Here is a 20,595-nt window from a genome sequence, read left to right on the forward strand (position 1 = left end):
AGCTAACGCTCTGCTCTGATTTATCTTGGGCTATAGCTCGATTGGCAGCCAAGCCCATGGGTCAGACTAGGAACCAAATCTAAAGGTAAGGGATGGTTTATTTTTGCGCTTTGTTGCTGCATCCTATTAAAGATTAAAGTTAGAATTAGTCAGATAATTTGTAAGCAGAACGTCAAAATCACCCAGCATTAAAAGAGTTTTCTTTTACTTTGCCAAACCTTTCCGATGATTCCCAAAGCATTTTTAATTTTTTAAGTATTTGTTAGATATTTTTACAAACAAATTTAAATATTTTTAAAAGAGTTAATTAAATTTTGAAAGTAAGATGCAAACACTAAATTCAATAATAAAAAAAAAAGAGCATTATACCCATTTTCAATGGGTTCAGGGCATAAAAACTTCAGAGTAGAAAGAATGAGTCTTAGCTAAACTTAGTTTTGCTACTAACAAAGAGATAAACCGTGCCCAGCTACAAATTATAGTCAAAGCTGGAAAAAATTTAAAGCTTAAATGAATTCATAAGAATTGCATACTATATGTCGATATTTGAATATATTATTCAAATTCAATATAAACAAAACATCGACCCAGCTAAGTAAATATTTAAAAATGAAAAGGTCGCCCAAACCAGCATTAAAAATAAATATTTATTTATTTTATTTTATTTTCCATCCAAGTAAACAAAAGAGAATTTTACAAGTCTAAAGTTGTACACTTACCATCCCACTGCTGGCTTCCATCCATATATAATATAAACCAAGAGTTCGAGTCGAGATGCATGTAATTGAGTTTCAACTACATTTTGGAATTATCAACTTTAAATAGTACTGAATATATTCTCAACTCTAATAAATTCAAATAAAATACTAAAATATTATATCATTTTTTATATTTTATATATGTTTTTATTACTGAAATTAACCATTCAATGTCTCTTATCATTCCTATTACATATGTATGTATATGTAGAATTATACATTTCACTTTATATGTGTGCATGTATTTAGTTAGTATATATGTCAGTTAGTATATATAATCATTTGCATGAAGTATGTATATACTATATTTTGATGTATGTATATATATTTATATGTATATGAAAATCGGCTTTCTTTTTTTTTTTTTTAATTATTGTATGCACTTTAGACGAATTGAAGTTTGATTGTGGACACAAATTGAATTTTTGGTTTTCTTATTTTTGCGGGTATGATTATATTATAGTATGCATTTTGTGCTCGCATTTGTTTCCTTTTTATTTTCTGTTGTTTTCATTTTTTGCATTTTCTGTCAACGTTTTACAAAATTGATTTTATAAATGTCTCTCATAGCATCCAATTACACGGTTCAATTGTTGTGGGGTTTGCGTGGTAAGCTTTGCTTAGTTGGGCTTAGAAATATTATAGAAGTACGTTTGGGTAAGTGCCGTAAGAGTTTGCCATCATTTTGAGCTATGCCTTCTATGTATCTCGTAACTCTACATAATATAATTACTTTTAAATTGTGGTTTCTACATACAATATGATTTGCCATCTTATAAGTACTATTCTATTGTGTTGTTTAGTTTTTGGGTTTTGACTTGTTTCGTTCTTTTTTTGTGTGTGATTTTGTAGCTTTTTGGTGCCTAAGCAAATTGCTGCGTGTTCTCTCAAGTTTCGTTTTCTTTTCGATTTATTTTGGTTTGGTTTTTTTTTTTTGGTTATTTTTCTTTTGTTTATATGTATATAAAGATATAAGCGGTAAGCGTTTGTCTCACTGCGGACACATTTGGAAAATTTGTTGTGTAAAGCACTATTCAAGTATTTTCTCGGGGGTTTCCTACATGTGTTTGGTATTCAGAACTCAGTTTGTGGTAAATATTAAATAAACATATGCTTAAAATTAAAGCTACAATATAAATACATATTAAACAAATACCAAATGTATTCATGGTGGGCAGAGTTATAATAAATGGACTACAAACAATTTTTCTTCAGGTAATATGTAATTTTACAGTGCAAAATAAAAGTTAAAGCTCAATAAGAAATTATTAATTCAAAAAAATGTAGCCCAACATTTAAGTAATGATTTTTATACAGCAACAAATTGAAGTTCTTTATACGTATGTGTACCTGTTTTAATTTTCAATATAATTATAAGTGTATCATGTTCTTTAAATTAATTATCTTACATTAACACGCGTCGTTACATACTAAACATTTTCTAATACATTTAATTTACTTAAATTTTCTTGTTTCTTTTTGTAAATTACTTTTTCTTCAACTTTTTTTTTTTTTATGTAAATGTTGTGTGTCTTGTGCCACACATTAAAAGTTTAAAGAAATATATTGAGCATAATTAAAACAAATATTTAAAAATCTTTAATTAATTGAAAATAAATGTTTGTTATGCACGCAGTATAAAAATGATAATACAAATTATAATATATTTAATTTTTGTTTGCCTGTTGTTGTTCTTGTTGTGGTTGAATAGGCGGCGCCAGCGCCGGATCGCTGCCCCAAAATTTGATAAAATTTAAGAGTTTTACTCATTTAGCTTGTGCCATTCGGCAATTTGGCGACGTGGCGAATTGCAAACCTCATTCCAATGATTCAAAGCGGTGCTGCTTGAATTGGGTCCACCCAACTCTAAGCGTCCAATAACCTAGGTGGACGTAAGAGGTTGAGAGTTTTGATAGTTTTACCTACTTAAAGTATACTATGGGCTCTTACCTCATTCTTGGTCACGCGATCCCAGTCGAGCAGCATTAGCTCCAGGGAGACACCTTCCAAGGTGGCGCCAGTGCCCTACAAAAGATGCACAAATAGTAAAATTAAGAGACGCATAAGAGACTTTTAGTTCAACTCACCTCTGCAGCGGGTATGTCAAAAGCAAAGCTCTCATTGAAGACCGGACTCAGGGTGCGCTTTTTGACATGAGTCTTCTTCTTGGCTATGCGCTGACCATTGTACAGCAAATAGATCTTGACATAGGGATCAGCGAGGCCGGTGACGTCCATGCGGGGCAAATTGCGCGCCTTTAGCAAAACGACGGTCAAGCGTCCGGCTGCCGGCTGCCAGCAGAGCGAGATGAGCAGCTCGCCACGTCCTTGAGCGCGTATCTTCAGGCTGCGTGGCTGTATCTCCTTGCTAATCGAGAGCGCCTCCTTCGATATATCACCGATCTCGATGGAAGACAATGGGCAGACAACCTCGCCAATAACATCATCGCGCGAATAACGATCAAAGCTGAGTATAACAAAGTGCAGGCTCATATTTTGCAGATCATTCATATTCAAGCCATAAAAGGTGAAGTCCTCGTCGTAAACAGGATTCCTGGTGTTGCGCACCACGCGAGTCTTCACCTTGTGCTGTTTGTCCGGCAGCAGCTGCAGCTTTACATACGGATCGGTTGCGGCCTGGGTGCGTCCATTCATGCCAGTGGGTATATCCCCAGTGCCGCCAGCACCACCCTTGCTGGGCAGCCCGCGGCAGCGTATGATGGATACCATGAGTGCATTCCGTTCGGCCAAGTAGCGCAGCTTGAAGTAAATGGTGCCCAGCTTGCCATATTGATCGCATACGGTCAGCTCCTTGCCATTGGATAGCGTCTCGTCCAGTGTGATGGTCACATTGCCATTGGCAATGGTCTCCACTGGCGAATGGTGTTGATTGTGGTGCTTGGCATTGTCCACAACGTGTAGCTTGTTGGAGTTTTGCTGCTGCTGCTGTGCAAGCTGCGACTGTGCCACCTCGTCCTCCTCGGCATATTTCATATTTGGCGGCGCTGTCGGCGATGTCGACTGATCCTGCATGGGTGAGAGCAAGCCCATCTGCTTGCCACCGGTGGGCGATGGTGATTTCTTCAGATAGTGCGGCGGCTGGCCGCTTGGCGAACGAACTGCGGTCGGACGTCGTGTCGGTTGGAATGGGAATGACGCATCATGATGGTTCTGCTTCTTGTTGCGTAGCCGCATCTGCTTGGCACAGATGCAGGCCACCGTCGAGAGCACCGCGGCTGCAGTGAGGCCCAATATGGCGGGCACAACTGCAGCAGATACAAACAAAAATAATTAGAAATTAAAAAGTACTTTACTAGAGCTAGCTTCGGTGGGGAAAAACTAATTGCTCTCATATTTATATTGGCTGTATTTAGATAAGTGCTGAAAACTAAACTAATTTTAAGCCAAATCACTCAGATGCTGCCTCAAACATGATGAAAATATTAAAAAAAAAAAATAATAATTATTTATATAACTTCATATTTTCTAAACCTTGCTATAAAAAAGCTGACTTTGATAAAAATTATTAAAAATGTATCATATCTCGAAGAACAAAAACAATAGAGAGAGTAAGTTTTGAAAAGCTGCTAAAAAGTCTTTTTTTTTATCTGGAAGCAGACAGACAGCCGAATTGATATGACTTTATCGACCTGAATCGTTGTTCTTATCTAAAATATATATATATATATATATATATATATATAATATAAATAATGAGTTACATCGTTCGTAACAATTTAATAATACCCCAAGATATTATTATTACAAAGAAAACTTCTGAAGACTTAACTTCTGCCGCAACTTTCTAACATTTAGACAATGCTAATTATGGCCATTAGCTTTGGCCACAATATGTTACTCACTTGTGTCCATCATGCTGACATCTGGCATATACTCGTCAGCCATTTTAAGTGCCTTGTGGCTTGAGCCGCCCTGCGCTTGGTCTTAGCTGCTTTGAAGTTACGCGTAGCTGTACGGAAGAACAATTAGTCAGAATGAGTACCTCAAGTTAGTTAAAAAGATAAAAATAGAAGTTAAAAAAAAAAAAAAGGAACATGAAAAGAAGATTTTTGGTGTCGGCTCCTCACATCGATTTTACCACAAATCTGTGCTAAGCTTTTCTTTCTTTTTTGCCAGCTGCTGCTGGGGTTTTTACGTTTTTCGCACACTCTTGTTGTTATTTTTCATTACTTGCGACACTCACACACACACACACGGACACACACTCTCACACAGTCGGGAAACCTGTACATGCATACTTGTGTGGCTAATTCGCATGATTCATCGACCCACCCCCGCTGAAGGCACAGCTCGCATTACTTCTTGGGTTTTTTTCAAGTTCAATAAAAATTTTTCACTACTCTTTTACTCCAAATTTACTAAACTTACGTATTTTTGTTATATTTTTTCACTCAATCTTTGAAATGTGCTTTAAGAGCTTTCTTAACACTTGTTTTAAACTGTATGCCAAATTTTCTCTTCTTTTGCTGCAGCTGGCTTTAATTGGGTGTCTTTCAGCATTTTTAAAACTGATTTAAAACGTTTCTTTTAGTTATTATTATTATTATATTCTTACTTTTATACCTGCTTACTTTCTTCCTTGTTATTTTGCTACTATTTTTCAAATTTTATATGCTCAAATTGTACAACGCAGTTCCACAGCCGTTGTACTTTATTTTGCCTTTCAAGTGTCTTGAGCCAACTCGTTGCCCAGCTGCAAATCGTTAATTCTGCGCCCGCGCACTGAGCGCACTCGTTACATTTTCGTGTGGGCTGCTCAGCGAGTGCTTTGGCACTCGTTACATTTTGCGTAGCATTTGCCTCTAAGCGGTGGTTGAAGAAGCCAGTGACGTAGTTGCTGGGTATGATTCGCTAGCTCGAATGCGAGCTATACAGCACTGGCTGCATCCGAATAGGCTCACCAACACTTTAGCATGAGTCACCCAAATAAGGAGTTGGGGTGTGTTGCGTATGCTTGCTTATTCAAGGTCTTAAACTGTATTAGATCAAAAAGCATTAAGATCAACATCTGCTTTTAAGCTCAGTAGAAACGAAAATATTTCAGTTACATTTCGCATTTGGAATTGAAATTATTTATATATAGCCTAGATTTGCTAAGTATAGGAATATTGCTTATGGTGATAAAAACTCTAGAAATATGCATAAAAATACATAAATCCATTTCAATATAAGCATATATTTGTTGCACCACTAAACAACGCACAAGTAGCTTAAACTGACAATAAAATATTGAATATCTTTAAATAAAAATTGCCATTTAATATATATTATTGATCGTGATCTTGCTAACTCTTGTAACTTAAATATTTGCAAGTTTATAAAATTCATTTCAATAGTTAGAACATGTTTTTATATTAAACAATATTAGGGCTTAAAAAATAAAAATTTGCTAGCAAGCAACCGGAGAGCGGCAAGCGAGCTTTAAGCTACACAACGTGAGCGCAGCTGGAACCAGTTGCTCCGGAACCAACTGAAAAAACGAACCAGTTAACAGCTCAAGCTTCGTATTGGCGTTTTTGGGGGGAGTTTAAAAAGAGCCGCGCTTGCCGGCCAAACGCTGAGTCGACGACGGTCTGCGATTGCGCGCAGTTCAAAACAAGTTTAGCAAAATCTTAGCCAGGCCTAAACTGCAAGCAGACTTGTCTGCTGCCCGTTCAAGCCAAAGAAGGCACAACTAAGTACTGTGCGTGTGTTACTGTGCTACTGTGTGTGCTAACGAATTCAAAAGAAAAAAAGTCACCAAAAAATAAGCCGAAAAACATTTAAAAAATAGTTTTTGTCAAATTATTGTGCACGTCTTCGGTGAGTTGTGCAATTTGCCAAAAAGGCATTACCAATAAGGAGCGGCACAATCAGAAAATAAAAGCCAAGAGAGCTAATTGTTTTTTTGCGGCAAACCGAAAAGGAAACTGGCCAACAACTGGACACGGGCATAGAAAACTGTGAGTACCTTTTATTTCTGTGATTGACCACAGCTTTGGCATTTGAGGAAGCGTCGCTTGCAATCCCGAAACGGAACTTGGCAACGAAGTTGGTTTAAATTTAGTGTTTGCACCTTTTGCAGTTACATTCTAAAAAGTGCTTTATTACGTTTCATATTGACACAATTAACGAGCATTACGTGTGTGTGTTTGTGTGTCTGTGTGTGCCTCACGATTTTTTCGACTTCTAATTTTAGTTTGACCATTGTACAGGTTTTTCTTTTCTATACCTATGTGACCCATGTGCTCGCTAATCGGTTCGATTTTTCTGCTCTCTGTATCTGAGGCAACAACAAAAAAAAAAAAATACCGTATCGTACTCGAATTAAGGTGTTGCGTTATAGCAGTTCATAAAACGTTCATTACAGTAATAGGAAATTAGCCCGGTTTTTTTTTTTTTTGATTTTTTCTCTTGCCAACGGAAGCGTTCGGCTTTGTAAAAGACTTCAGAGCACTTTATTTAGTGTGTGTAAAAGATCTGCAATCGATTTGAATGCATGTGAATATCCGTTTTTAAGTGCATTTTACCTACAACTGGTAAGGGTACGCTGGATGAGTGTGTTTGACTTGCGAATACCCTATACTTAAAAACTAAAAGACAGTTAAATATGTTCAACTAAACATATCAAAGTACAGTTTTATTTTAGGCTTCAAGTTAAAGTGTGAAAATAAATTCTATTATGGTTAAGACTTGTCTAAGAATTATATGAAATCTCTCTCTGAGATCTGCTTGACTGGGCCCAGCTATTTTAAACACTCAAAAATGCTTTATAGGATGACAGACGATTTTTTTTTGGCTATTTTTTATTATCTCAAAACATGATCATACCCTTCTTAATGCGGTTTTAATGTGATGCTGGGTATACAAAATTATCTCAGTATCAAATCATGCCAAAAAATGTCGCAAATATAATTGAATTTTTTGCTCATCGATAACATAAAAATAAAGGGAGATATTTACCTTTTTTTTTTATTTGAATAAATTTCAAATAAAATGAATAATTTGGATTAAAAATAATTTTTAAAATTATGACTTTACCTGAACTCATTAAGCAAAAGTTCGAACGCGCACTTTTTTTCTTCTGTATATTACATATCAAATTTATGATATTTTGAAGAGCGCACGATCTTAAGGAGCGATGCTTGGAGGGGGTGCAGCGCGTGAAGCGATGATCAATCACATTTTGGTATTGAGGCCAGACAGTGGTTAAAAAGCAATTGCCAATCGGTGGGCTTGCTCATTATCTAGGGTATCTCGAACATGTGCCGACTGCGGGCATTGAAATGAAATGTTCAGCTTCAGATTGAATTGGCGAGTGCTTTGACCGCCAGACACCCACGCCGATGCCCGCTTTCTTTTGTGGCGTCTTGACAGATTTGGCATGTAGTTTAACCGAAACACACACACACACACACACAAACACACACACATGCAGAGACACAATCAAACACACGAGTCACAGTTGGAATTGTAGTTGGAGTCATGTTGAAATGTCAGCTAAAGATACAATTTGTATCTCCCCATGTTTTTTTGGGAGCGTGCTGAACGGCTACCTCCCATTGTTGTTGCTGTTACTATTTTTATAGGATTTTTGTTGCCTATTGTTGCTACTCTTGAACGGCAACGATTGACTTTTTGCTGCTATCTGTTTGTTTATCTGCCTTGCTGTTGGCTCCCTTTTTGATTTTTTTTTTTTTTTGTTTTTGTTTTGGCTGGCACTCGTTCATTCATTCATTCATCTGCGATCTGTGTGCCTTTTACTTGGCTCCTTTTGTGCCGCTGTTGTAGTTTTTTCCATTTGCCTTTTGCCATTTAAACGATCTTCGGTTTGGACTCTATTTGTTTACAATTCGTTATGGCAGATTTTTATTTGCAGCTTAGAAGTGGCACACTTTATAAGCCAGAAACGGTGACACTAACAAAATAAACCCTAACTGGGTCACATGAGACGGGCAATTGGTTGTAGTCTTTGCCTGACTTGGTGTTGGCATTTAAGAATGCTTCAAAATGTTGATTAGCATATCATTTTATGCATATTTACTTTTTAGAAAGTCGAAAGGCTTAAGTCAAAGGCTTAAGTTGCTAGTCATTAATTATTTATTGTTTTTTTTTTTAATTTAGCATTATATATATGTATGTATTACCTTACTAGCTGCATATGGCATGATTCCAATATTTGTGAGGCTTTCAAAAAATATTGTTCATTTAAGATTTTAATAAATTATTCCCTATTTTCGCCTTATGAATAAATTAATTAATACATTGTATAAATGTGAATTGTATACTTATATTGCAATTTTATATCTTATCTATTTAATTTATTAATTTAAATTCAAAGTGTATCCCATAGTCAATAAGCTTCAATGCAACATGTCTGCTTGTTTGAGTGGTTTTAAGAACAATTAAGTTCCTGTTTGTTCAGCTTTCAAAAATAGCATAATAAATATTGATAGCATGCGCTTGAACATATTGATGCGAATATTATCAAAGCTGGTTATCAGCTTAAGCTGAGTGTACAGCAAACATGCTTTTAGCCTCTAGCTGTCTGTCTGGCCGGTATAAACGATTTTAAAAAAAATGTTATCCTAGCGACAAGCGTGAGAAATTTGTATAAAACATCAATTACAGCAGCAGCAGCAGCAACAACAATTGCTCTGTTAACAAATTCACTCATTTAGCAATGAAACTAAAAGTGTTGTTAGTGTCGGGCATTTGGCAGAAATCACGGTGGCACATTCAAGCCGGAGTCAAGCTCCAACATAGTTGACAGGCAGCTCCTGAGCGCTGTTGCATCCGCCTGGAGGCCAAAACAGCAACACATTTCATTTGCTGCTGCTGCTGCTGCAGTTGTTGCTGCCCGCTTTTTACCTTTTTCAGCACGTAACCAGCGATCAATCAAAGGCGCAAAGCTCATCTCAGCGTAGCCTCAAATGATGTGCCAGCAATTGCAGAATTTCACTTTAAACTTAATTGTGGTCACAATGCAGTTGTTGCTAGTTGTTGTTGCACCTCATTGCTGTTGCTAGTTGTTGGCAGCGCCAACGTAATTGGCAAGCATCAGCCCAGCGGCCGTGCACTGGGCAGCCAAGGGTATTACATGGCGTTGCCATTGCAACAGCCCAAAAAAAAAAAACAAAAAAAAACTGTAGAAAAATGCAACTGAACATTTTCGGGAAAATGCAAATGCTGCAAAATGTTGCAAATATTCAATCACGTAGTTCGTGCAACATAGAAAAAATTTAAATAAACTGTATAAAACAAAAAGTTCACGTTTCGAGCTGGTATTTTTAGTGGAAGCAACTTTTAAGTATTGTTTGTGGCATTTCCGTTTCTACGAAATACGTATAGTCCATAAAACCGATTCGTGCTATGTAAATTATGGGTCTGTATTAACTGGAAATAATTAAAAATTAACAATTTTACAATTCTGCTGTGCTCTATGCCCCTTCAGTGGCTTTTCTTAGTTTTTATTGTTTTATTTGAGATTTTTATCGCTATTTAAGCGTGCCTACAATGATTATTCAACAATTGCAGCGTAATGTTCGTTCTTATATCATAATGAAAAACCCGACAACTGTCAACTGCTAAATGCTAAAATAAATGAATACTAATACATTTTAATAGATATATATGTGAAAATATTGAATATATGCACATTTTTAACACCCCAAAAATAATACACGTTTTTAGCACAACTTAGAAAAATTATAATTAAATAAATAAATTGCCAATATGTTGCATAATATTCCAAATATAATCAAAGAGTCGTATGGGAAAAGAATTAAAGCTTTCTTACATAATCTGTAAATGCTTTTTACAAATGTAAAACTTGACAACACTTGTCTAAAAAAAAAACCAAAAATCCAATAAAGCAAAGCGCATTCAAGACAAAATCAACAATTACGTGATGGGCATGACAACAAGAAAATAACATAAACAATTGGCAAATTCTCACATAAAAATATTCGCACATTGTTGAAAGCGCGTTGACAATGCGCGAAACAAAAGAAACAAAAATAAAATACAAAAATACGAATCACTTGGTTGCAGTTTGGCAGTAGTTGGAAATGTTGTTGTTGCATTTCCATGGCCAGCCTGGGCGCAAGACGAACGAAAGTGAAAATAGGAAGTTAAGCCATGCGACCGGCACCGGCATCCGAGCTGCGAGAGAGTCACAGATACACAGCCACAGTCAGAGATGCAAGCTATGAGATGCATTGTCCAAGTTTAGCCAAACATTGCGCGGCCGCTTCCTTCGAATTGCGAATGCAATTGCTGCCGCTGCTGCTTGTTGCTGTTGTTGCTGCTTGTTGCTGCTTGTTGCTGTTGTTGTCAATGTTGTTAGCCGCCACACTGTTTGGTTTCTTGGCCAATTTCTAATGGCCAACCGCCGGCATTGCAGCCGCCTAATAGCCGCAGAGCAGTTCAGTTATCAATACCGCGGCAGCATATATGCAATGTTTGCATTGCATTAAATTGTTGCTGCCACGCCGCGCCGCGCTGTTGTTGCCGCTAATTTATAGATCCGCTTTAAGCGGCTGCACAGCAGCAACATGCCGTGGCTTATTTGGGTATTATGATAGTTTTTTGTTTTCCATTTTATCTCTTAATTTCTTTTTTATGGTGCACTTTATTTGCATCTCTTTTAAATTATGCGCACATTTTGCCAGCTTGTCATTTTGACGCGCCCGAACGTGAAAAACCTTATGACCCGTTTTTTTCTCTCGCAATTTTTTTGTGGCCCGTTAACAGTTGGTTTCGATTTGCCAAACCAGTTTCAAATTATAGCGCGGCACCAAACTGAGTCATATTGGTGAAATTAATTACTACAAAGTGCCACACAATGCGCAGAGCATTAATTTGGCTACGGCTGTTAGTTAATGATTAGACGCGTTGATAATGATTATTTATTTATATTTTCTTTGAGCAAGCATAGTGTCAACTATAGCTACAATTAATTGTTATAAGCTAGTTAAGATGTAGCTAGATCTAAACCTGAGACCCTGAGATGCCAGCCAGATTTCCTGGGCAGAGCCCCCTGTCTATAAGCCTCGAACAGCATTACGCAAGCCACACACAAAATCGCACGCTTTAATCTGAGGCCTTTGTCATGGCACGCATAAACTCCGTTAGTTTATTATTATTATTCTAATAAATGCATAATTCCCACATTAATAAGCGCCAAAAAATGAAAATCTCCCAAATATACAGTCAGCCAGTAGGGGGCACACAACATATGCCAGATTGCAGTCGTGTCTTTATTTAATAACTATCTTGTTCACACCAACGCAACAAGTCAATGAGCACGAGTCCAACACGCTGAACTGACTCACTGAGTGACTGACTGACTGACGGACTGACAGACTGACAGCAGCTGAAAGAAACCTTCAAAAGCAACAGCAATGCAGACAATGCCAACCCTATCAATGAAGATATCATGCAAACGCATAGCACGAATACAATGTGAGTGCTCGTAGCAACCGCAACAGGCAGCAACAACAATTGATATGTGGCACTCGTGTAATCGACAGGCTCGTCGCTTCAGTGCACAAGACGTTTGACGCCCGGGCGATATATAGATATATACCATATATACAACAGCTAATTATGAAGTGGCACCCCTCAGATAGCATGTCAATTGTTAAGGCAGCCAAAGGAAGTGCCAAGCATAAAGATTTAAATCTTTTATCATTGCAAAACTACTTAATGACTAACAAGCTGAATACAATGTTAGCTCTCTTAAAAGAAATTATCTTAATTATTTACATGATTATTTTTGAATCAATCATGATATATCAGAAGCTTGTTAAATTATTTTATACAACAATTAATTTGAAATTTTGTTTAGGCTAGTTATCATTTATTTAAAACATATATCTTAGCTCAAAATTGGTACTGATAAATAAGTATTATAAATGAAGACTTTTGTATTCCTTTTCTGTTGCCATAAAATTGTATCGATTATTTATGGCTCGTGCTTAAAGCCATAGTAAAAAGTATAATACAGTCCTAGCTTGTTTTTCCAACACATTTTTATATTAACCAAGGCATTGGAGCCAAAAGTTGATCGGAACAACTTTTAAGTATATATATTTATTTTTATTTTTTGTTTTTATGGACACAACTGTGCACGATTTCTGCACGCATTTTCTGTGCTCTGAAGTTCGCCTGGTTATTTTTTTTAGGCAGTTGTTGCTGATTGGTGTTTTGTTGATTTGTTTTTGTTTTTGTTTTTTTTCTTTTTTTTCGCTTGATGGAAAAACTCGTTGCGAGGTCAACTGCCTCTCTTTTTGATTTTTCACGCTCGCGTGCGCGCTGCGTACGCTTTGCATTACTTTCGAGGCATCCTTCAACTTTGCCGTTACCAACATGAGTTGGAAACTGTAACTGAGACACTAACTGAGGCCAAAACCCGAATTCAAATGGTAAATGAAAAAAAAATAATCGTGTTTCAAATGTCAAATGTGCGCACCATCATTGTCCCAAGTCGATCTGGCGATCTCGAATTGTAGCAATTGCTTGCACTTCTCGACTCTGTTTGGTTTTTTTTTTGTTTATTTGATTCTGTTGTTTAACTTTCTGTTTTTGGTTTTGCGCTTACAAATTGCAATTTGATTGCTGTATCCAAATCAACCGAGTTGCTCAGTCTAATTGAGGTCAAAAACGTTGTAGACATCTCCAAAACCTTAAAACAAAAATATACAAAATTGTTTAGCCACTTTTGATGCTGATTTCGGGCGGCTGGCGCTGTAATTGCTTACCGAAATTGTGTGAAAAAATGTGCAGCTAACAAATTGAGATATTTCGGGTATGCAACTAATGAATAGGTGATTTTCGGTAATGTAAAAAACATTTAGCTGATTTTATAAAAGAGTTAGACGATTAAAAACAAATTTTCATACAAAACCTGAAGCGAGATGCCCAGGGACGCGCAGGTCCTAATTATTTCCTCAAAAAATATTCCTCTGTCGCTATAAATATAATATTTATCAAAATTTATTTTTCTACTCAGAAACGCATTCTAAAGATATTTAAAATAATGCAGATGTATAGGAAGCAGGACCCTGAACTCGTTGATTTATATTTTGCTATTTTATAGAAATCAAAAATGTATAGAAACAAAATAGATTGAGTTAGACGAATGATTCCTCAAATCTAGGTCCAACCCCCCAAATTCAACTGAAGCAACAAAGATCACTTTCAATTTCACCCACTAGTTCAGAGGCCAGCAGCAAAAATGCAATTGGATTAGCAAATGGCATAATTATTACTCAATGATTGTGGGCTACAGCGAGTACTCGTGTTGTTTAACAATTGCTTCTGTTTTAGGCACAGGCGCCATGAACTCAACGTGCAACGTTTTGAAATTTTTGGAAAAGAGTCAAAAGCAGATATAAGATAAAAGATAGCCAGCACTTTAGCTACATTGGGCTAAGGTCATGTGAAACTATGCAAACAACAAAGCCAAGCCAACGGGCCAAGCTCTTTTGGACCGCTGATGATGAGCTATGACTTCTGTCTGTCTACTGCCTATGTTGGCCTTTTGTTATTACCAATGCTGCCGGCAATTTGGCCAAAGGTATCAAAAATTATTTTCGTTTCTGTTTTGTTTTATGGACATTTCGCGTGCACAGGCGACGCCTCTTTAGCGACGCCAGCCAAACTATTGTACTTTAATGAACTGCTGTTGAGCTCTTGGATCTTTGCAATGGATTCCAGTTGCAAGGCCAAATCTAATTGTAAAATGTATAAAATGTGTATTTAATTCCTATTGATAATTAACATTAATTTGCCAAAACTAAAAATATATTTTATTTTATAGCCAGTCAAGTTCGTTGCCTAAGTCTTTTGTTACTATATGCCTGTCAAGTTCGTTGCCTAAGTCTTTTGTTTTTTAAATGCTATTTCCAGTGTTTTAATACAACATGTCCACCAGCCCATCAGCCTGCGATTGTTTGGTGGGCGTGCCCACCGGCCCAACACTCGCCTCCACATGCGGCGGCAGCGCATTTATGCTGTTCATGGGTCTGCTCGAGGTGTTCATACGCTCCCAATGCGATCTGGAGGATCCCTGCGGACGCGCCAGCTCAAGGGTAGGTCATTATGCTTCCTAAAATAATAGCAAATCTCGAACTTAATTATGTATTCATGCAGTTTCGCTCGGAGCCAGACTATGAGTACGATTTCATTGTCATTGGCGGCGGTTCGGCGGGCTCTGTGGTTGCGTCCCGTCTCTCCGAGGTGCCGCAGTGGAAAGTGCTACTCATTGAAGCCGGTAAGTGGTAAACCATTGATTTTGACAGCTGCTTAACTGCCAGACGCGCCCATGTTGTCGCTGTGGCCGTGCAACATGTTGCCGTATATGTATGGTATACATGTTGCCAGCTGGGTGAGCTCTGGGCAATTAGACGCGCGTTATGTGGCATTTGTTTAGAAGTAATTGAAGCTTAACCGCAACAGCCGCACACCAAACCGAATAGAAAAAACAAAGGCAACAACACTAATGAAACTTGAGCAACACTGAACAATAGCAACAACATGCAACACTAACAACAATGTGGCAAAGAAGCAACCGCAACTGCCTTGAGCATTATGTAAAATAAACGAGCTGCTCCCCTCCCACCCGACACGCAGCTCTTACATTCAGTTTTACCCTGCCGGTAATTTGCGCCTATGCAAATAACTATATATATATATATATATATATATATATATACATTGTTTATGGGCTTATATGCCACTTGGTCTTGGCGTTCAGCTGCAAATTTATTTATTAAACGCTTCAATGCTTTTTTGCACTTAACAATTGGCATTTGTTTTTGTATCAATTTACAAATGCGTTTATGAATGAATTAAAATGCGCGTACTTAACGCATGTATGCGCGTGGGTAGAGCGATATTTTCGCTCGTTTTTTAATGAGGGGCATTCACTTAGCCCAAAGCAACTTGACGACTATTTAAACATGAATTGCTCGTGTGCTTTAATAAAAGCAGTTAACGCTTAATTATATTTAAGGTAAATATAATACAAAAATGTTAAGTTCATTAGAGGAAGACCTTAATAAGGTATTGAACACTGGCAAACCTGATTTATTGGCTCAAATTTATTGGCAAAAACTCTCAGCATGAATTAGCCAGAAAATGTCAAAGACTTGGTATCTTTTATTGTGCAAGTTTTTTAAAATACATTAAACTCTTTTTTTTTAATAAGGGGAACAAAAGAGATTAAGCGCTCTTTGTGAAAGCCACCAGCAGTTAAGAAGCTAAAAAGCTTTAAATTTTTACATCTCTTAGCGTGAATTCGCCAGAAAATGTCAAATACTTAGTATCTTTTATTGTGAGACAAGTTTAAAAATACATTAAACTCATTTTTTTTTTTCAGTGAAGAGAACAAAAGAGATTAAGCGCTCTTTGTGAAAACAACCAGCAATTAAGAGACTCAAAAGCTTAACATTTCAACAGACATATATATGCTATACTTAGTTCAACGCATTTGGTTCAAAGCCTTTAGTTAACTAGTATATCCACTTAAAATAAAAGCTGTGCCCATACGTGCCAAGCATTAAAATTTGGCATGCCATAAATCATAAGATGTTTGTTCTTTTATTTTTTGTAAACTTACCAGACTCCAGTCGGTACCAGGCAGCAGATATTGTGGGTCACAGACCGATAAGGATGATTATTTGGCACCTGTGAACTCGACTCAATTGCAGGTAGCAACATGGCAATAAGGTGTCATGCCCCACAGCTCAACTGTGGCTTGGCCAAATGATTTCAACCTTGAACATGTCCATTTACATTAGCCTATCGGCAGGCGTACTTTGGCACTGCCAGAGTTGATTTTGGGGCTTGTGTCGCTTGTAACCCTTTTAATTAAATATTACCGTGCAACAATTATTATGCCATGTCACTAATTATAATAATTGCACAACTGAAATTAAACAAAAAATATAAAATATATAAGTATAGATAGATAGATAGTTGTTAGTGCGTTGGTGCTAATGATCTAACAATGCCTAGAGTACAATTAACAGTGGCTATTATTCTGATTACTTAGTTGGCCATACGATATTACCATGAGTGCTTGTTAAGTGCTCGTTTTGGCTAAGTGCGTTGGTTCCACTTGGTTGCACGCATAGTTTTTATAATCACCGGGTTGACACTTTTTTTTTTTTGATTTCCAATTCTGACAATAGACGTTTTGTTTCTTGGTTCATTATTCATTTTCAATGTCGACCGTCTGCACAAGTTGTGCATCATCAGGCGGATGTATTTTTCTAGAGGTCAAATAAGTAGCTTTGGTTTTTATACGCAAATTAATATAATATTAAAACTAGCACACGTTTTTTTTAATATGGTATTTCACGCTTAGTACAAGTTTGTATCCCAAGAGTTTTATTTGCGCGTAAGTTAAATTTGTATATGTACTAAATAATACCAACATCTTGTACATCATGTTGTTTTTAATAAAAAAAAAAAGCTTAGCGCATGACATGCAAGTTTGTGTTCTAAGTCTTTTGATTTCTTGCGTGCTGCGTGCCAGACAAAATTTGTGTATTTTGTTTATGACAGTCTTAAAGTAATATATATTAATTAATACAGTTAAAAGGTGTTTCACCCTGTTATATATTCAGTTTTTTTTTTTTTTTTGTTGACATTTTTATTTATCCAATTATTTATGTAACGCTATTAATTTGTCATACGCAATTGAAAATTGCATAATATAACGAGAATACATATGCGCGTTTATTTATAAGTTTTATTTCATTTTCAACAATGCATAAATTCAACCAACTCTTTTGTGCTAATTGCTTTTTGTGTTGATCGCGGCGTAAACACTAAATAACAACTGCGAGTTTTCAATTGTGAAAGAATCTTGTTTTTTTTGTTTTATTTGCATGCTAATTGAATTTTGTAGAACAAGTTATTAGTCGAAGTAACTTTTTTGTTGAACTGGTCGCAATTTGTTGCAATTGCAGCTTGTTTGTTTTGGCTTCAGTTCAACTGACAAAATGACAAGCTAAATTATTATTTGGACAGCTTGCGGTGAATTTTTAGCTCCCACGGTTTAAATAGCAATCAAATACCCTTTTATTTAAATTGATTTAATTAATTGATGAGCACCGAATTGCACAAACGTCGTGGGCGCATGCACAACGGAAATTCTAGAAGGCTGACTCAAAATTATAAAAGGAATCCAGCAAGAAATTAACAATCAGCTTTGGGAAATGTCAACTAGTGTCCAAAATAACATTTAGAATTTTTGTGAATTGATTTCTAATCAGCATAATTTGTTCCGTTTGCTACGAACATCTTAGTCACAAAACTGAGTTGAAGCGAAAATAACAAAAACAATGAATCGATTTTTTGTTGCGGGAGATGCATTCCCACTGTAAGGTCCGGCCTTTCTACAGTCAGCAATCTTTTCTTGTCTTGGGCGTGTGAATATTTTTGCAAAGCATAATAGTGTCCCTTACCTTGTGAGCAATTGTTTAAGGTCTACACAAAAACCAGTTGTGAATTATAAAATATTTCAATGTGCATATTCATTGCGGCTATGCGGATCACTTAAGATCTTGTCTTATTGAGCTTACACTTAAGCTAGTAGCTACGTGTTACAAGTGTTTACACTTGTTCGAATAATAGTTAAGGCTGCGCTTTGCGTGTGTGTTTTTCTTGCCATTACGCAATGAGGATGCCAAGCTAGTTCCAGCTTTATGATGCAATTAAATGTAGCTAAATACCCTTAATTTTCTGCTTCTTTGCAGGTGGCGATGAACCCGTGGGCGCTCAAATACCCTCCATGTTCCTGAACTTCATTGGCAGCGACATTGACTACCGCTATAATACAGAACCAGAGCCCATGGCTTGCTTGTCCTCGATGGAGCAGCGCTGCTATTGGCCGCGTGGCAAGGTCTTGGGCGGCACATCGGTAATGAATGGCATGATGTACATACGCGGCAATCGTGAGGATTACGATAAATGGGCGGCACAGGGCAATCCCGGCTGGTCGTACAACGATGTGTTGCCGTTCTTTAAGAAATCCGAAGATAATCTCGAGCTAGATGCTGTTGGCACCGAATACCATGCCAAGGGCGGCCTTTTGCCAGTGGGCAAGTTCCCCTACAATCCGCCACTGTCCTATGCCATACTCAAGGCTGGCGAGGAAATGGGCTACTCGGTGCAGGACCTTAACGGGCAGAACTCCACGGGCTTCATGATCGCCCAAATGACCGCACGTAATGGCATTCGTTATAGTTCAGCAAGGGCGTTCCTGCGACCCGCACGCATGCGCAACAATTTGCATATTTTGCTGAACACAACCGTCACGAAGGTGCTGATTCATCCGCACACGAAGAACGTGCTGGGTGTGGAGGTCAGCGACCAGTTTGGCAGCATGCGCAAGATTATGGCCAAGAAGGAGGTGATTCTCAGCGCTGGCGCCGTCAATTCCCCACAAATACTCCTGCTCAGCGGCGTGGGGCCCAAGGATGAGCTGAAACAGGTGAATGTGCGACCCGTGCACAATTTGCCAGGCGTGGGCAAGAATCTGCAGAATCACGTGGCCTATTTTACCAATTTCTTTATCGATGATGCGGACACAGCGCCGCTTAACTGGGCCACCGCCATGGAATATTTACTCTTCCGCGATGGCTTAATGTCGGGCACGGGCATTTCTGATGTTACCGCCAAGGTGTCCTCGCGCTGGGCCGAACGACCAGATTTACCTGATCTGCAGTTCTACTTTGGCGGCTATTTGGCCAGCTGCGCACGCACAGGTCAAGTGGGTGAACTGCTCTCTAACAACTCACGCTCCATACAAATCTTTCCGGCTGTGCTGAATCCGAGATCCCGCGGTTATATTCAGCTACGATCCGCCGATCCCCTGGATCCGCCACGCATTTTTGCCAACTACCTGACCGATGATTATGATGTGAAAGCCCTGGTGGATGGCATTAAGTTTGCCATTAGGCTATCGCAGAGCTCGCCTCTCAAGCAGTACGGCATGCGCCTGGACAAGACCGTCGTCAAGGGTTGCGAATCGCACACCTTTGGCAGCGATGCGTACTGGGAGTGTGCGGTGCGTCAGAACACCGGACCGGAGAATCATCAGGCGGGTAGCTGCAAAATGGGTCCGCAACAGGATCCCCTGGCCGTTGTCAATCACGAGCTGAGGGTACATGGCATACGAGGATTGCGTGTGATGGACACGAGCATTATGCCCCAGGTTACATCGGGTAATACACATGCGCCGGCGGTGATGATCGCGGAGAAGGGCGCCTATCTATTGAAACGGGCCTGGGGCGCCAAGGTCTGACGTGTGGATGCAACGTGGACGCTGCATAGAGTAATTTAATGAAAATTCCATCAAGAATTACTGCAAAATTAAGCGAAATTATTTATAAGGCAACAACTCAAACTATTCTACATATTATCCTACAATTATGTACTTGTAAATTGAAACCCTTTGGCTATACTAATTCAACTATATCTATACGTAATAATCCTCACTCTAAGCACTGACCTCGTTGCGCGATCTATACTAAAGTTCCCGACACTCATTAAGTTAACTTTACGCTATTTTAACTAATTTTCGTTAACGATTTTCATAAAAAAAACAAACAAAAATAATAGAAAAAAAAACCACCCATTGAATTTTGTAGATTTCGTTTATCATTCATTTAAATATTATTAGTTTTGTATTATATGAATGAGAATATTGCTGTCGCATGTATTTATTGTTCGATTAAAGTGCAACTATTTAGTTAAACGTTTTGTTTAATTCACATCGATCTATTGTTAACTGACTTTGATTCGTTCTATAAAAGCTAAAC

At 37.8% G+C, this 20,595-nt stretch overlaps 2 protein-coding genes across 6 annotated transcripts; one reads left to right on the forward strand and one right to left on the reverse strand.

Annotated features, from left to right (window-relative positions):
• Nucleotides 1–1,108: 1,108 nt before the first annotated feature.
• Nucleotides 1,109–5,463, reverse strand: Syt4 (Synaptotagmin 4). 3 transcript variants are annotated; one of them, XM_064697231.1, is made up of 5 exons: nt 5,350–5,463; nt 4,621–4,727; nt 2,846–4,023; nt 2,709–2,783; nt 1,109–2,640 (listed from the first exon to the last, which is right to left on the reverse strand). In XM_064697231.1, the coding sequence occupies exons 2-5, from the start codon at nt 4,661–4,663 to the stop codon at nt 2,521–2,523; spliced, it is 1,416 nt and encodes a 471-aa protein (XP_064553301.1). In that variant the 5' UTR covers nt 4,664–4,727; nt 5,350–5,463; the 3' UTR covers nt 1,109–2,520. The 3 variants fall into 3 exon arrangements, with proteins under 3 accessions (XP_064553301.1, XP_064553294.1, XP_064553289.1); XM_064697224.1 differs by having other exon boundaries at nt 5,334–5,440; XM_064697219.1 differs by having other exon boundaries at nt 5,342–5,439.
• On the forward strand, nt 1,286–20,531 carry Gld (Glucose dehydrogenase). Of its 3 annotated transcripts, none has more exons than XM_064697194.1 (4): nt 1,286–1,415; nt 14,672–14,853; nt 14,915–15,035; nt 18,529–20,531. In XM_064697194.1, the coding sequence occupies exons 2-4, from the start codon at nt 14,686–14,688 to the stop codon at nt 20,115–20,117; spliced, it is 1,878 nt and encodes a 625-aa protein (XP_064553264.1). In that variant the 5' UTR covers nt 1,286–1,415; nt 14,672–14,685; the 3' UTR covers nt 20,118–20,531. The 3 variants fall into 3 exon arrangements, with proteins under 3 accessions (XP_064553264.1, XP_064553253.1, XP_064553274.1); XM_064697183.1 differs by lacking the exon at nt 1,286–1,415 and adding an exon at nt 6,349–6,720; XM_064697204.1 differs by lacking the exon at nt 1,286–1,415 and adding an exon at nt 6,349–6,720 and having other exon boundaries at nt 18,529–20,078.
• The last annotated feature ends 64 nt before the right edge of the window (nt 20,532–20,595 follow it).

This window comes from Drosophila montana, unplaced genomic scaffold (genome assembly GCF_035044405.1).
Source record: "Drosophila montana isolate Dmon_TW-CO22-7 unplaced genomic scaffold, ASM3504440v1 contig_1505_1, whole genome shotgun sequence".
Classification (NCBI taxonomy): domain Eukaryota; kingdom Metazoa; phylum Arthropoda; class Insecta; order Diptera; family Drosophilidae; genus Drosophila; species Drosophila montana.

What these genes read in the sequence shown, in the direction of transcription:
- Syt4 (XM_064697231.1), bottom strand. Translation starts at nt 4,663, where the DNA reads ATGGCTGACGAGTATATGCCAGATGTCAGCATGATGGACACAA. An exon ending in TGTCAGCATGATGGACACAA is followed by an intron (nt 4,024 to 4,620) that starts GTGAGTAACATA and finishes TATCTGCTGCAG; the next exon opens with TTGTGCCCGCCATATTGGGC. An exon ending in ATCGCGTGACCAAGAATGAG is followed by an intron (nt 2,641 to 2,708) that starts GTAAGAGCCCAT and finishes ACGTCCACCTAG; the next exon opens with GTTATTGGACGCTTAGAGTT.
- Gld (XM_064697204.1), top strand. Translation starts at nt 14,686, where the DNA reads ATGTCCACCAGCCCATCAGCCTGCGATTGTTTGGTGGGCGTGCCCACC. An exon ending in GCGGACGCGCCAGCTCAAGG is followed by an intron (nt 14,854 to 14,914) that starts GTAGGTCATTAT and finishes GTATTCATGCAG; the next exon opens with TTTCGCTCGGAGCCAGACTA. An exon ending in AGTGCTACTCATTGAAGCCG is followed by an intron (nt 15,036 to 18,528) that starts GTAAGTGGTAAA and finishes GCTTCTTTGCAG; the next exon opens with GTGGCGATGAACCCGTGGGC.